Raw genomic sequence first — 14,891 nt, 5'->3', positions numbered from 1 at the left:
GGTGACAAAATTTGCAGATGATACAAAACTACTCAAGATAATTAAGTTCCAGGGGCAGACTTCGAAGAGCTACAAAATGCTCTCAAAACTGGGTGACTGGGCAACAAAATGGCAAATGAAATTCAATGTTGATAAATGCAAAGTAATACACATTGGAAAACATTATCCCAATTATACATATAAAATGATGGGGATTAAATTAGCTGTTACCACTCAAGAAACATCTTGGAGTCATTGTGGATAGTTCTTTGAAAACATCCACTCAATGTAAAGCAGCAGTCAAAAAAGCTAACACAATGTTGGGAATCATTAGGAAAGGGACAGATAATTAGACAGAAAATATCATATTGCCTCTATATAAATCTATGGTATGCCCACATTTTAAATACTGTGTGTGGATGTGACTGCCCCAATCTCAAAAAAAAGAAAAAAGATGAATTGGAAAAGGTTTAGGAAAGGGCAAACAAACATGATTAGGGGATGAAACAGCTTCCGTATGAGGAGAGACTAATAAGACTGGAACTTTTCAGCTTGGAAAAGAGACTACTAAGGGGGGGGATATGATTGAGGTCTATAAAATCATGACTGGCATGGAGAAAGTAAATAAGGAAGTGTTATTTACTCCTTCTCATAACACAAGAACTAGGGGTCACCAAATGAAATTAATAGGCAGCAAGTTTAAAAACAAACAAAAGGTAGTATTTCTTCACACAATGCCCAGTCAACCTGTGGAACTCAATGCCAGAAGATGTTGTGAAGGCCATAACAGGGTTCAAAAAAAGAACTAGATAAATTCATGAAGGATAGGTCCATCAATGGCTATTAGCCAGGATGAGCAGGGATGGTGTCCCTAGCTTCTGTTTGCCAGAAGCTGGGAATGAAAGACAGGGAATGAATCATTTGATGATTACCTGTTCTGTTCATTCCCTCTGGGGCACCTGGCATTGGCCACTGTCGGAAGACAGGATACTGGGCTAGGTGGACCTTTGGTCTGACCCAGCATGGCATTCTTATTCTACAGTTCTGTATGATGAAGTGGCTCTTTGGTTGTTCAAGAGCAAGTGTCTCTGGTTTAAATGCAAGTCTGACAGGGTTTGGAGCTTTTCTTGTACGTGCAGCACGTGTAATTTATTGCTTCAATGTTAAGTGACTCTGGATTTTCAGGCTTTTCTTAAGTGGTGAGAAAGGTCACTTTAGCTTGGCATTTGATTAATGTTTAGTCAGCCTCCTATTTCACTCCTTATTGGAAAGTGCTGAGACAATAATATATGTTGTATTATCCCCGAATCTTTCTGCATCACAACTGAGAATTTCATTACATACACTGACTAATCTTGCAGAGTTCTAAAAGGGACCCAAAAATGGCTTTAAGAACTATAATCAGTTGAGTAACTGGCTTGGTAAAAACCAAGCTATTTGGAATGTGGAACAGAGTTTCCTCAGATAAGGTTAACTAGGGACATTTTTTGATTTATCACACATGAAATACCCTAGTGCAGCAATAGTTTTAGATCATCAGTAATAAAATTTCCCAAATGTGTTAGACAGCCATTTCAAAATTCTACATACGAAGGATTATTTTAAAAGTATTACCTTTAACACTGTGTCAAGAGGATTTCCAGAATCTGGTCTAATAATCAGTGGTGCCTTTGGACTTCTGGATACAATTAAATGCCTTAAGTCCTCACCCCATATTTTCTCACACGCATTGTAGATGTCATAGCTGTCACTGACCACAGATACAGGCACTGAAGAAAATTGTGTCACTATGTGTTCAAAAGCATCTTTCTCATGGTCTTTCCCCCAAGCGGTTATGGTACTGGAAAATCAGTTGAAGATCTGCATTAGACTGAAGTTCATGAGTCAGCCAAATCACATATTTTGTATTTTTCTGTACGTAAAAGGTACCCTATAACTAAAGCCAACTATAATGCAAACTGACGCAGTCCTTGAAATATCTTCAAGTAGTTTATATGAACTATAAAAGAGGCTGAATCAATGTATTGCTGCTAATAGTTTTAGAAGGAAATCTCTCAAAAATGTTCTGCCTTGGCATCTTACTATCTTCTCAGGCAGTGACCCAACAAACTTCACCCATCCCCTTCAATCTGAGGTCTATCGTACTTTGTAGAGGGCTCCTGTCTGCATTTCCCAACTTGGAGACCAAGCCTAACTGGTGGCTGGTTAATCACTCTGTAGATTAAAGTAGGGTAGAATAAATAAAATCTCCCTCTACTTGGCTGCAAGCAAGCTGATTTCCCAAAACTGGGTACAGGATATGATGGAAGAGATCCCTCTTGCTGGCGGTGGTGCTTGAGGTTCTATGTCCCGTCCCCCCTTTTGCAGATAGTGGTGGAGTGAGTGAAGGAAGAGCCCTTGTGGAGGCAGCAGAGTGGGGAGCAGGCATCCATAAAACTATGGAACGAGGCTGAATAGGGAGCAGCACTCTGGCCTGTGTGTGTGGTGGTGGGGGGAAGAGGGGAAAAAGAGGAGGAGTAAGGAGAGAGTCCCCTAATCCTGGGGAGTGAATGAGATAGTAAGTACTTTGCTAGCAGGGGGGCGTGCACCTGGCTTCCTCTCAGGACCAGCTCCTTCAACCTCCAACCTGACAGATTCGCAGTTCAGCAGCAGCTCAGCTCCATCTCCTCCTCCTGCAGGAGCACCCTACCTGGGGGGTGTGGGTGGGTGTAATGCATGCCAGGGTGAAGGGATTTACCTATAAATGCGGGGTTGTTTTTCTTAAAAATGCTGATACAGGATGGGAATCTTATTTTTTACCTGTGCAGTTTTGTAAAACTCCGCAGCATCAAGGCCTTAAATACTTCTAACACTAAACCAGGTACAGAACTACTTACATCAGTAGTCCTATTGACTACAATGAAGCTACTCGTGCTTGAAGTTAAGCAATGTGCTTATATGTTTGCAGCACTTGGCACTAAAATTATATATCAGTAAAAACTTCTCTTGGTAGCACAAAATCTGTCACTTCAGAACAAAACTGCTTTAGTGTTAGCAATGCATCACTATGTCGGCCCTGATTGTGCAGTTACAAATGAATTGAGATGATTCATGATAGTTAAATTAAGCAGATGTGTAAGTATTTGCAGGATCAGGGTGTTAGATTTTCCACAGCATTAACAAAATCATTGTTAACTTGCATACAAACAGGCCAAAATTTTCAAAAATAAAAGCCTATGGTTAAAACTCCTTGACCCATATTTAGATCCTTTAAGGGTCAGGATTTTCAAAAGCAATCAAGTGACCTAGGAGCAATAATCCTATTGACTTCAAACTGTGAAACTAATGTAGGAGTATAGCCAGGTCAAAGCATTTCTGCTTTCACGACTTTTGGAAGCTCAATATTTAGAAGATGGTGTTGACTACAAAGACAGCACGAGCTATTTGTTTTGTAAATTTGTGTTTCTGTTATCATATAAAGGATGTTAATGAGGCCTTGGACTTGCCTTTTTCAGCAACAGATGAGCACGTTAATTGTGAAATTTCCCAATAGAAAAGAGCATGTAAAATCTGAAATTCTACTAACAATTAGGAAGCTAAAACAAGTATGAAACATCCCATTTAGTGATTTAAAGACTATAACATGGTACGAACTAGCACCACAAACAGTCCTGATTAAAATTTAAAATAGATTTTTTTAAAAAACTAAAAGCATTTATCCACTCTGGTGGCTCTCTCCCCCCACAGGCACCCTCAGCAATGTTGGCAAATAGATGCAAAAAGGAAGTTCCTTTTCCAAGAGGAGCTGTGGCAATAATGGGAACATGCACGGCAAGGTGCCAGCTACAAGCACAGCGCTGACAGCACTCCAATCCCGGAGAATTGGGAACAATTTGAGAAGTGGCTTGCATGAGCCTCTCACACTCATTAGTGGCTTGGAGACAATGGCTGCAATATGCATGTACCAAACAATCTCAACTGGGACTAAAACTGTTCACTTTAATGTCACCATGCCACTGAACTGCACAGAACATTTATTACAGCTGTTCAGTATATTTTCTTAAGTTACGCTTTAAATTTACAGTTATTTCTGCCAAGCCTAAAAAAAAGGTCAAAAGCACTGGGCAACCTGTTGAACTTCCACTAACTTATACAATAGTTCTCTAGATTTCCAATTAGTCATTAAATCCCATACTTAGATTGCTCCAGAAACACTGACCTGGACAGACATTTACTGCTCAGAGATGACCACTATACGAAGTAAATCCAGTGTTCAAATTGGAATCATGTACCCCAGTTTACCAGATTAGAATATTTATTAAACTAAACACTAGACTTTTATCCACTAAGAATAATAAGGAGTGGTGCAAAGCTTTTATCCATTTAAGAAGGTAGACTGGATAGCACAAGGTAATGAGATTCAGAGACTTTCATCTCTATCAAAATCCAGTACAGGTCAGGAGTGGCTGAAAGTTACCAGCTAACGACTGTGATACAATGTTTGAAATGAATGAGTGTCAATCTCATAGGAGTGTTCAGAATATAACAACCACTGTCACAATTCTCATCCTTCTTGGCAGGGTCAGTAGAGATCAAGGATTGATCACACAGATAGGACTAATTCTTCAGCCAGGGTCCTGACATGATGGGAAGCTTATTATACCATAACTACCTCTTCTTGGGAAAGAAGTCTTGAGTTGGGAGTGCTGACACTGGCAACTTTCATGACTTCTCATGTATTTTTAAATACCTGTACTAAAGAATTGGGCCCCAGTATCAAATTGTTGCCCATTGAGAATACAAATGTTCAAGATGTTTTAGCTATGACTTTACAACTTGACTCAAATAACCCCCCAAGTTAGTCTCATTTTGAACCTAAATAAGTTTCTTAAAAAACAGATCAGTACATTAGCTGGCAAGCTTCATCATGCATCAGCTGGCAAGGTTCACTTCTGCCTTAACAGCTGGACTAGCATCTACTCATACAGTGTGCCACACAAAGACTGAAGAGGTTTTATCTGCCTCGTTATGTGGAGTGAAGCAAGCATTTCCACATGCAAAGAAAGGACATGGAAAAATAGTTGTGTTAACACTAGAAATAACGAAATTCAGCAAAGGTTTCAAACAACTGGGGGTGGGGGGGATTTTACCTGTGTTCAGCAGCTGGAATAGAATATCCTGGAACAGGGTCTTTCGTTCCATAGTACTTTTTAATTAAAGCAATTCCTGCTACTGTGTCAGTTCCTTTAAAGTTTACCAAGTGAGCAGATGCTCCTATTCCTGCTGTCTGAGAAAAAGAGACATGACTTTAAAGTACAGTGCCAAATCATGAAGCCTAATCATCAAGTATTGTACAGGGTTAGTTCTGTTACAGCAAAGCTCTTGTTTAATTCTAGTTTCTCCTGTATTTAGTTTAAACACAGTCTCATACTATCCAGAAGATAATTTCCATAAAGAGAAAAGTTCTCCAGGTCTTGATATTTCTTTAATTTTGTACCTGAAGGTACAAAGAGAAGGAAAGAGTTCTCAATAAAGTACTCCCAACTCACACTGCTCCAATAATCCAGACTTTCATAACATTACAAGACACCAAAGTGTCAGAAATAGTCAAAAGATATTTGTGCCAAAATGCTATAAATTCCTGGCTGTACTATATTTCTTTAAATAGAATTAAACTTCTCAAGCTATTGGGCAAATTAGTGTTACCTCTTGTGAAGAAACTCCTCTGTAGCCAAAGTCATGCAGTTTGTACTCCAGTCCTTCTAAGCTGCCAGATGTCTCTAGCAAATACTTTGCCAAAATTTTCTTCTGCTCCCTGGAATTTGTGGCTACTGTGATTGGATACCATGACTGAACAAGAATAGTCTACAACAACAAAAAAACCCATTGTTATCAGGTGCACATAAATGAAATATGTTTGATCAAGACTCAAAAATCCCCACTTGGCAATGAGCCATGCACAACTGAGGCTACTGGCAATAAACCAAGGGGAAATCTATATGGGCAGTGCAAAGACTTAGCAAAATTAGGTACGGCAAATGGTGTCAACATATGCACAAGTAACTTATTGGGAAGTACCATCACATCACTCCCCAATTCTACTGTCTATTAACTTACAACTACACTCGTCCAAGAGGTGTTCCTCATTTTTAGAAGTGATGCAAGAAATATTGGCTGTGTCCAAAATAGTTTGCCTAAGAGTCATATTTAATTTAATAACTCCTTTTTATTGTGAGGTGGGCCAAGCAGCTACTCACTGCAGGAGTCAAACTTCCTGAGCTGCAGACCAATGCACACAAAAGTCAATTCCCACAACATGTCTGAGTACTGTTGTGAATTTCCCCTATTTATTAAATAAGCTTATTACACAACACTTCTGCAGCAGGCTTCAAGAAAGAGACAGATCTTTTGAAAGCAGAAACCAGCTGGTTCCAGAGATCTCACCCTAAACCCAAGTAGAATGATTGTGAACCCGTTCTTCATTTTTAATGAAAGCTTCATTTTTGAAGACTGACCTCAATCCAGTTGGTGAGCCAATAGCACTCTGGATCCGTGTTTTCTACCGTGAATAGTACATTTCCTCTGGGAATGACTGAGCCTTCAGGAACAGCCTTTACTTCTATCGGAAGATGCCCTTCATACTTCTGTAAGAGAAATTAATAGCAGCATTAGATAGTAGGAACAGCTGAGCCAGCCCTGCTTCCATTGACTTCAGTGGAGCGAAGTCAGGCTTTATATTTGCTAAAAAGAAAGCCTTTACAGTGAAAAACTAAATATTTAAAAAAAAAACACACACAAACCACCCACTCAAATATGCCAAAACCTATACATTTAAAAAGGCACCAATTCCACAAAATGAATAACCATGGTTCACCAAAGGATATTTAACAAGGTTATTCTTTGAACACACTCATTTAAGGAGACCCTGCTGTTTAAAAAAAAAAAAGAACAAAAAAAAAAGGTTTGATCCACAGAAATGTTTATGTAACAGATCTTTGCCGTTCAGTTTTCTGTGGTGTTTTACCTTGACGGTTGCGCCATCTGGCATCTATTTTTTTAAATGGTCTCATTATGTTTTGGTGCTGACATTTGTTTTAAGAGAACTAATATCTTTAAATGGGATTCAGTGTACATCCTTTCTAAAAAGTTTTATCTACTCTATCCACTGACCATGGAATCCAGCCTCCCAAATTTTTGTTCTTTCAATTTCAAAAAACAATTGTCAACATTAACATTCATGTTCGAAATATTCAACACTCTGGAATATGAGATGTAGCAGCCTGTTTGCAATGAATAAATTATGAGACAGCAACTGTAAAATAACTATTATAAGCTACTGAAATAGCATGACGAACTAAACTGATAAGTAGCAGCTTGCGTAGACCCAAAGGAACGTGCCTTAGGAGTTTTTCCATAAAGTGTACAAAAAGTGTTAAAATGAACATATGTACCAAAATGGTGCTGCTTTAGAAAAATGGTGCAGTTTTATAGCTAGTATCAAAACATATTCGCCAGCGATATCCCAATGCATGTCAAAACGCTGCTTCAACAGCTCCAGTTGTCAAAGATTAATCAGTATAACTTTTTTTAAATTAAAACACTTCCATTCAGAATTTCAGAAGCACTTTCTCATGGAGATGCATCCAAGAAATCCAAGTATTTCCAAGAAATCACTAGAGTTTCATTTCAGTCCTTTCCTGTTTAAGAGTCTTATCACATTTATATACTGCAAGGAACCAGTTAACCAGACTGACCAAAGATGACCATGCCTATTAAAACCTCCCAAGACAGAAGCCTAGTAAAGACTGTCTGACAATAAGGCTTTAAATTATTTATTGGTGAGATAATGGTGTTAAAAAGGGACAACCTAAAGAGGAAAAAAGAAACCAAGTGATTAAACAGTAAAATAAGTCTGGTTCTCTTCAGGAGAAGTAATATGCAAAAATCTTAGTAATGTACTCAAAGGATCTATGAACAGAAGTAGACACACACACACACACACACACACACACACACACACACACACACACACACACACACACCCACCATACCCCTTTAGCTTTCTTGAGTTAATGGTAGAATAGAGAAAAATAGTTTGATTCAGCTGGTCACTAGTGTTACACTTTGTGAAAGTGGAGAATTTCCATTCTTATTGTCCATTTTGGTTGCTAAAGGACAACCAGACATGCCAATATGTTCATATCCACATGCCATCAATTACCTCAGTCATGATCACTAATGCAATATGCAATGCTTTCGAAGAAATAGTTTAGTCTATCATAAAAATTGGAAATGCAGCAAGCTTCAGGGAATGGAAAGAACGGAACAAATCTGCCCACACTTAAAGGGGAAATGCCCTCATTTCTTTGAAAAAAAATTATACGCTACGAAAGTAACATTTTCGAATATAGTTATTTTGGAGATTTTGTCTCAGAAAAATTTCTAACTGTTCTCTATATCTCATAACAAAAAACTTATTTGAAGTAGCACTACAAAATTTAGACACATTTTAGATATAAAATTTTAGATATAAAATTTATATTTTCATATACCAATTAAAATGTATTTTCTCCATTTACTATTTACTCATGCAAAAAGTTGCAGTGCTTTCTGCATTAGAAGAAAAGCTACTATGATTAGAGAAAGTGATTTAAATGACATAACCAGACACTAAATATTGTATTACATATTGAAATTTGCTAACAAGCCCCAACTCATACTAGCAGGTGACAGCAGCAATAAATCCCTACTACCCAGAAAGCCATATTTGGCATTTGTAAGGATGAAAACTACTTTGCTTCATGCATTTACAATTATTTGATTATTCTGTGACAGCTGCTAGTCCTTGCAGACTACAGCAGTGATCCTAAAGATGGAAGTAACTAATGCCTGATTCACAAATCCTACCTAGAATTACCTTGAATTAAAATATACCTCAAGAATATTTTTTACCTCAAGAATATAGCTCCATCCCTTTTCATTGAAGACATCATCTTGAAAATGCTCCCTATACACCTCTTTGGCTTCCTGGATTTTCTCTTTGGTTATCACTTTGCCTGCAATGAAAAATAGTTAAAAGTAAGTTCAGACAATGCGATAATTTTTTAATGCCAAGCATTATTAAGCAGCTCTTGATGAATAAATAAAAGATGAGGCTTTCATTATCAAAGTCTCCTCCCAGACATGAAAAAGTTACTTTGTGTCCAAAGAGCTTTCGGAGGGCAAATATGTAATAGCGAATGCTATGCTTACAAGCATCATTTTTGGCTTTAAAGTTGTATTGTAAGAGAGACAGGATGGCTAAGAAAATTGGTATTGGAATAGAAGACCTTTCACTTATAGATCAGTCGTTCAAATTCAGCTCAGGTTGGTAATAATTTGAGGACATTATCAACTGATGGCTGGTCAGCATCTACATGAAATGATTTGATGCCCTCAACACTGTTCCCAGAGAAGGAGTCACAACACTCAGCAAAGCACGCAAAGTCTAAATTAGCGTGGATAAGAAGCTACGTTCCTCCACACTGATGATCCCTTCAAAACAGGATTGAGGCACCTTAGCAGGACACTCTGAGGAAGCTTGCAATGCTATTGCCTCGGTCATACTCTTTTTGTGGCTAAATAGGGGACTTCAATCTACAGGACTACTAACCTGGCACATTCCATAAATGCTAAAATGAATTAAGTTTAATATTGTCCTGTAATCCTTTAGATCTCTATAGAAGCTGTTATAGTAATGTCAACTAGACTCTGACAGCCCACCCCAGAATGAGATTTTGGAGACTAAGTATACTGATCATGCTGTGATTATTTTGGGACAGTTTTCCTAATTCAAGGAGGTAAAAAAAGAGAAAGTTCAGGTCCTACGCTTTTCACAGTGTATGATATGGGATTGCCACCAAATGATTTTTTTACTGGAGTGCCAACATTTGGCAAGAACTGAGATTGGTATTGGTGGAGTCTTGGTTAGGATTTGCACACAGTCTGAGACCAATGATGTAGGAAAAGTATTTTTTGGTATAACAGGAAACGAAATGAGAGGAAGAAGCACAACACATGGTATTTACTTGAAGTGCAAAAAACAAATAATTGTACCTCCAAAATGAGTTTATAATGCAATGTGAAGTTTTAAGATGTACACTTTTAAATGGGCTGGGGAAAAAATGCACACTTAGCTACCACACTCAATTAAAATTGTTATAGATCATTACTAGATTTAAAGGAAAATACACTTAAACACAAGTTACTAATACATGCATATAACTGATTAGCAAATACAGATTGTACATTTTTCAAGTTTTGAACATAAAACTTATTTTCCTCCAAATCTTAATTGACTCTCAAAGAGAGTGGTGTTGCTACCTTTTTTAATGATTCCAAGTAACTTATCTTTGGTTCTGATCTTTAAGTTTTGATGTTTCAGATGACCATTTATCTAAAACATTGTAACAGCTTCACAGATAAAAATACTTGTTATTCTTTTTTGTAGTTTTTAGTTTGCTGAATATCTCATTGATACCTAACAAAAATAGAAGGCACTGAATGTAGAAGACCATTTTACGAAAGATGACATCTCATTTTTGAGAGTCATGAGAATAAATTGAGACTTCAAATTTAAAAAACAAACACTGAGCTAAAATAATCCAAAAACTGCTTCAACTATCAGAATTCAAGAAGTTTGGAGAAAAATATGGAGATTTATGTTTTTGCTGAAATTATGAGACAAATACCTTTTAAGTACTTATTTAGAATGTACTGCAACCCGTAAAAAACTGTTTCCTCATATTTCACCTTCTTTAATCTGGAGTTCTCAGTCTTCTTTTCACGACATTCAAAGTAGGAATAAACTTTGCTTGTATTAGGTGGATATTGCTTATAATGTGTAACCTACATTAAGAAAAACCTCAGTAAGAGCTCAAAATGTATATCACTACAGAACAGACAACAAGAGATCACAAATAAACAAGACTTGTTAGAGTTTTCAGCAGAGTTCCATCTCTACATGTGACTTTGGAATGACCCCAACGCTTTCAGGCTAGAAATGAGGAACATTCTCTCATTTCCCCACTACATCCATACTAGTAGCTGGGAGGATGGTTGTGGGATATCTCTATCGGCTTACCCCTCCCTCGGATTTCTGATTGCTCAACCCAATTTCTCCTATTTTACTCCTTCCCCCATCTGTTTTACAATCTGTCTGTCTAGTAAATAGCTTTAGTGCCCACCTCTGCTTCTACTCATACAGTAGGTTTCCCTATATCAGCAGAGTGAAACTGACCTGGGTTTTGAATAGCAGCAATGAAAAGTGACAAGACTGGTCAGTTTTCGTTCTGCTGTGCCTTTGCAAACCTGGTAGCAGCAGTGGAACGGAAGATGTTTGCCTGTTGAGAAGTTAGCACTGCTTCGGTTTATGCTCAATTCACATTTGCAGGTTATCATAGTCATAAGGCTAGAAACAGTTCTTTAAGCAGTTCAGATTCTGAAGAAGCTGATGGCACTTACCCAAAAAAGCTTCCCATCTATCCTGGGTGAACAGAGGAGTAGATTTTTCTAGCTCTGATTATGTCCATGCCAGCTCTCTAGCCACAGTTATTGCTGCTAGTTGTGTTAAATAAGTGGGTTGATTTTCTTCTTCAATGGAAGAGTTGTATTTTCCCACTGGAATTACTAAAGGGATTTTGCTCAAACTTTCCATAAAAGCTTATCTTCCACTCCAACAGTGAATGTTTAGTGAGAGCTGAGCATGTGAACACAAAAGGTTATAAACGTACCTAGCATTCGATCAGATACTGATGGGAACTATCTTAGCATGTACATTATACAGATCTATTATACTCCAAGTGTAACTACATCTTCCTTTCCCATAGACGGGCCATTTTAGCCTTTAACTTGCAAAGCTGGTATTCCTCTTAAAGTGTTAAAATTACACATACAACCCACAGCTGCATGTGAGATAAGAAGGGTATATGATGGTGTAAATTGGAAAGTTTGGGCTGGTTTACAAATTCTACCATCTAAATGTCATAAGAAGTCAGCTAATTTTCACAATTTTTTGCTCTGTCAGAATATATACGTATACACCATACACTAATATACACCTACACGCTTTACAGCAGAAAAAAAATATATAAGAAAGGAGAGGTGTCATCACCGCTCAGGACAGAAAATTGGAGGAAAAGTGCAAGATGTGTTTGGATATCTCTTTGAAGACTGAGATATTTCTAGGTTTGAACAAGGTATTAAAAATAATTTTTCCCTGCTACTACTTCCAAATTAAGAGGATTTTAAGACACTGAAGTGATAATTCCTAAGTATTTTTCTGTTTTGTTATTTTTTTTATAAAAGTGTTTCCCATCTTATTTTACAATAAGTATCTGACACTTTCAAGATTAAATATTTAATTTTTCCCTTACCTGTATTACTAAAACTGTAGATTAAAAGATTTTTAAAATCCTATTTTCCTTTTCATCACTTATGCTGTTCTATTTTTTGCATTTCACTTAGCTTGGACAGTGAACTAGACTAGCCAGTTTCACTTTCTGGTTTTCATATACCAGCACAATGCTGTTGTGTTTGGGTATCCAATGCTGTAAGGGAATGTTTAATAAATCATAAAGGGCGTAAAAAATGAAAGTTTTTATTCATCTTTGGCCATGGAAAATTCAAACCCCAAGTTTTAAGCATGGACAGTGTGGCAGAGTATTTTTAAGTGTCTGGATTTACTTCAAATAATGAAAGTACTGCAGAACCAATACAGCTAAAGGATCATAAACTGGCTCAAACATCAAACACAATTGCTCCAAATGCAAAATGTGTATTATCTGAGATGTCAGAACAAGAAAACAACTAGATTTTTAGATTCAGCCAAGGAAAATGATATGTTTTAATCTGGGAAGTCAGAAAATTCTATATAGAATTTAAAGACATTGCCACTTTTACCGAGCAATTCTTCCAGCATAATTATATCTGTATGGAAGAAAAAGTGCTACAATTGGAAGGATTTGAAAAAATTAAGGTATATTGAACACTTACTTCCACTTAATGTTTATATACAAGTATGTTTGATCACTAAAATTATATTACTTGATCTTTAAGAAAAGAGGATGCATGGAACCAACAACAGGTTTGGGCTATTACAAGATATTGGATGTTTGATATTCTGTGCCAGATAGTTTCACACTGAAGTGAACTGGACTAATCATGTGATTAACTTTCTAGTGTGTGTAAATTTGCAGGATTAGATCCTTCATTAGGCATTTTTCTAGTTTTGTTGATTTACATCACCGTAATGTGACGGATATTAAGTTTGTCTACATACTGAAATTTAGTATTTGCATCTACTATTTTAACTATAGTTATTCTGGGCTCTGATCCAGTACCTACTGGTACCTAGATTTTGTACAGCAACCTGAAAAATCCCAAGCTGCTTCTATATCTACACTACACTTTCGTCTGTAAAACTTTTGTTGCTCCAGGGTGTGAAGAAAAAAAAACCACCCAGACTGACAAAAGTTTTACCGATGACAAGCGCCGGTATGGACAGCGCTTTGTCAATAGGAGACGCTCTCCCGCCGACAACGCTACTCCCCCTCATTGGGGATGGTTTTCTTTTGTCGGCAGGAGAGCTCTCTTTGGATGAGAGAGAGTGGCTACAACATGTGCCTTACAGCGGAAAGGCTTTAGCAGCACAGCTGTGCCACTGTAAGCTGCGCAGTATATACACAGCCTTAGTGAGAACAGGGTCATAATGATTCGGCAACACTACTTCCTGCTCCATCTACAGAAAGTGTTCTTTGGAGGTTTCCCAAAGAAATACTAAACTGGCACAATGCTGCTTAGCTTGAAATATGCAATGTGATCACAGTATAAGGTGCGAGAAGTGTAAACTACAGTTTGCAGGCTGAAGTCAGACAGGATTACTAATAACCAGATTAGTTCTTTATTCAAAAATATCAATCAAATTTAATAGATTTTCCCCTCTCAAGTTTCTTTGGGAAAAATATTCCCTTACCTGAAGATATATACCAAACTGCTTCCCAAAGAAAACCTTTTCATTTAGTTTTAAAACCTTGGAGAGTTACAGTCACAGAGAAATGCTGTGTAATATAATAGTCAATTACATTACCTCATATTTAAAAAGTCATTGACAGATTTCAAGTTCAAGATAAGAATTTTAGCCTTAGAAATGTAATTGATCACTGGGTACTGAGAAATAATTTAAATGGATTGAACAAGGTATATATGTCTTTCTAATTTTAAGACACATTCTTCAATAAAAACAGGAGTACATGTGGCACCTTAGAGGCTAACAAATTTATTTGAGCATTAAGCTTTCATGGGCTACAGCCCACTCCATCGGATCCACAGAATGGAACATATAGTAAGAAGATATTTATACATACAGGGAACATGAAAAGGTGGAAGTACCCATACCAGCTCTAAAAGGCTAATTAATTAAGAGGAGCTATTATCAGCAGGGGAAAAAAAAAGCCCTTTGAAGTAATAATCAAGATGGCCCATTTCGGACAGTTGACACGAAGGTGTGAGGATACTTAACATGGGGAAATAGATTCAATTAGTGTATAAATATCTTCTTACTAGATGTTCCATTCTATGCATCCGATGAAGTGGGCTATAGCCCAAGAAAGCTTATGCTCAAATAAATTTGTTAGTCTCTAAGGTGCCACAAGTACGCCTCTTCTTTTTGTGGATACAGACGAACACAGCTGCTACTCTGAAACCTGTCAGTATACTTAAGTAATCTTTGCATTATATTTGTAGCACAACATACTCAATGTATGCTCCCTCCCACATATTAAAACTCACGTTGTTCATTGTTCTCACTTGCTTTGTCTTATTTGAAGATTGAAAGATCTTCAGAGTATAGAATGTGTCCTTGTAAGGCGCCTAGCACACTTCACTGTTCAGAAAAA

The 14,891-nt window shown here is 37.3% G+C and overlaps 1 protein-coding gene across 1 annotated transcript in view; it reads right to left on the bottom strand.

Annotated features, from left to right (window-relative positions):
* NAMPT (nicotinamide phosphoribosyltransferase) overlaps positions 1 to 14,891 on the bottom strand; it is a 61,973-nt gene that overhangs the window by 22,942 nt on the left and 24,140 nt on the right. The window contains exons 2-7 of the mRNA XM_084635591.1: positions 10,689 to 10,845; positions 8,911 to 9,014; positions 6,474 to 6,602; positions 5,665 to 5,823; positions 5,109 to 5,245; positions 1,594 to 1,819 (exon numbers count right to left, since the gene is read on the bottom strand). Of these exons, the coding sequence (XP_084491717.1) occupies positions 1,594 to 1,819; positions 5,109 to 5,245; positions 5,665 to 5,823; positions 6,474 to 6,602; positions 8,911 to 9,014; positions 10,689 to 10,845 (912 nt within the window). The remainder of the gene's footprint in view (positions 1 to 1,593; positions 1,820 to 5,108; positions 5,246 to 5,664; positions 5,824 to 6,473; positions 6,603 to 8,910; positions 9,015 to 10,688; positions 10,846 to 14,891) is intronic.

The sequence above is a fragment of the Lepidochelys olivacea genome (assembly GCF_965140295.1).
Source record: "Lepidochelys olivacea isolate rLepOli2 genome assembly, chromosome: 1".
In the NCBI taxonomy this organism is placed as follows: Eukaryota; Metazoa; Chordata; order Testudines; family Cheloniidae; genus Lepidochelys; species Lepidochelys olivacea.
Note: the sequence above shows the minus strand (reverse complement) of the source record. Positions and strands in the feature narration are given on the sequence as shown.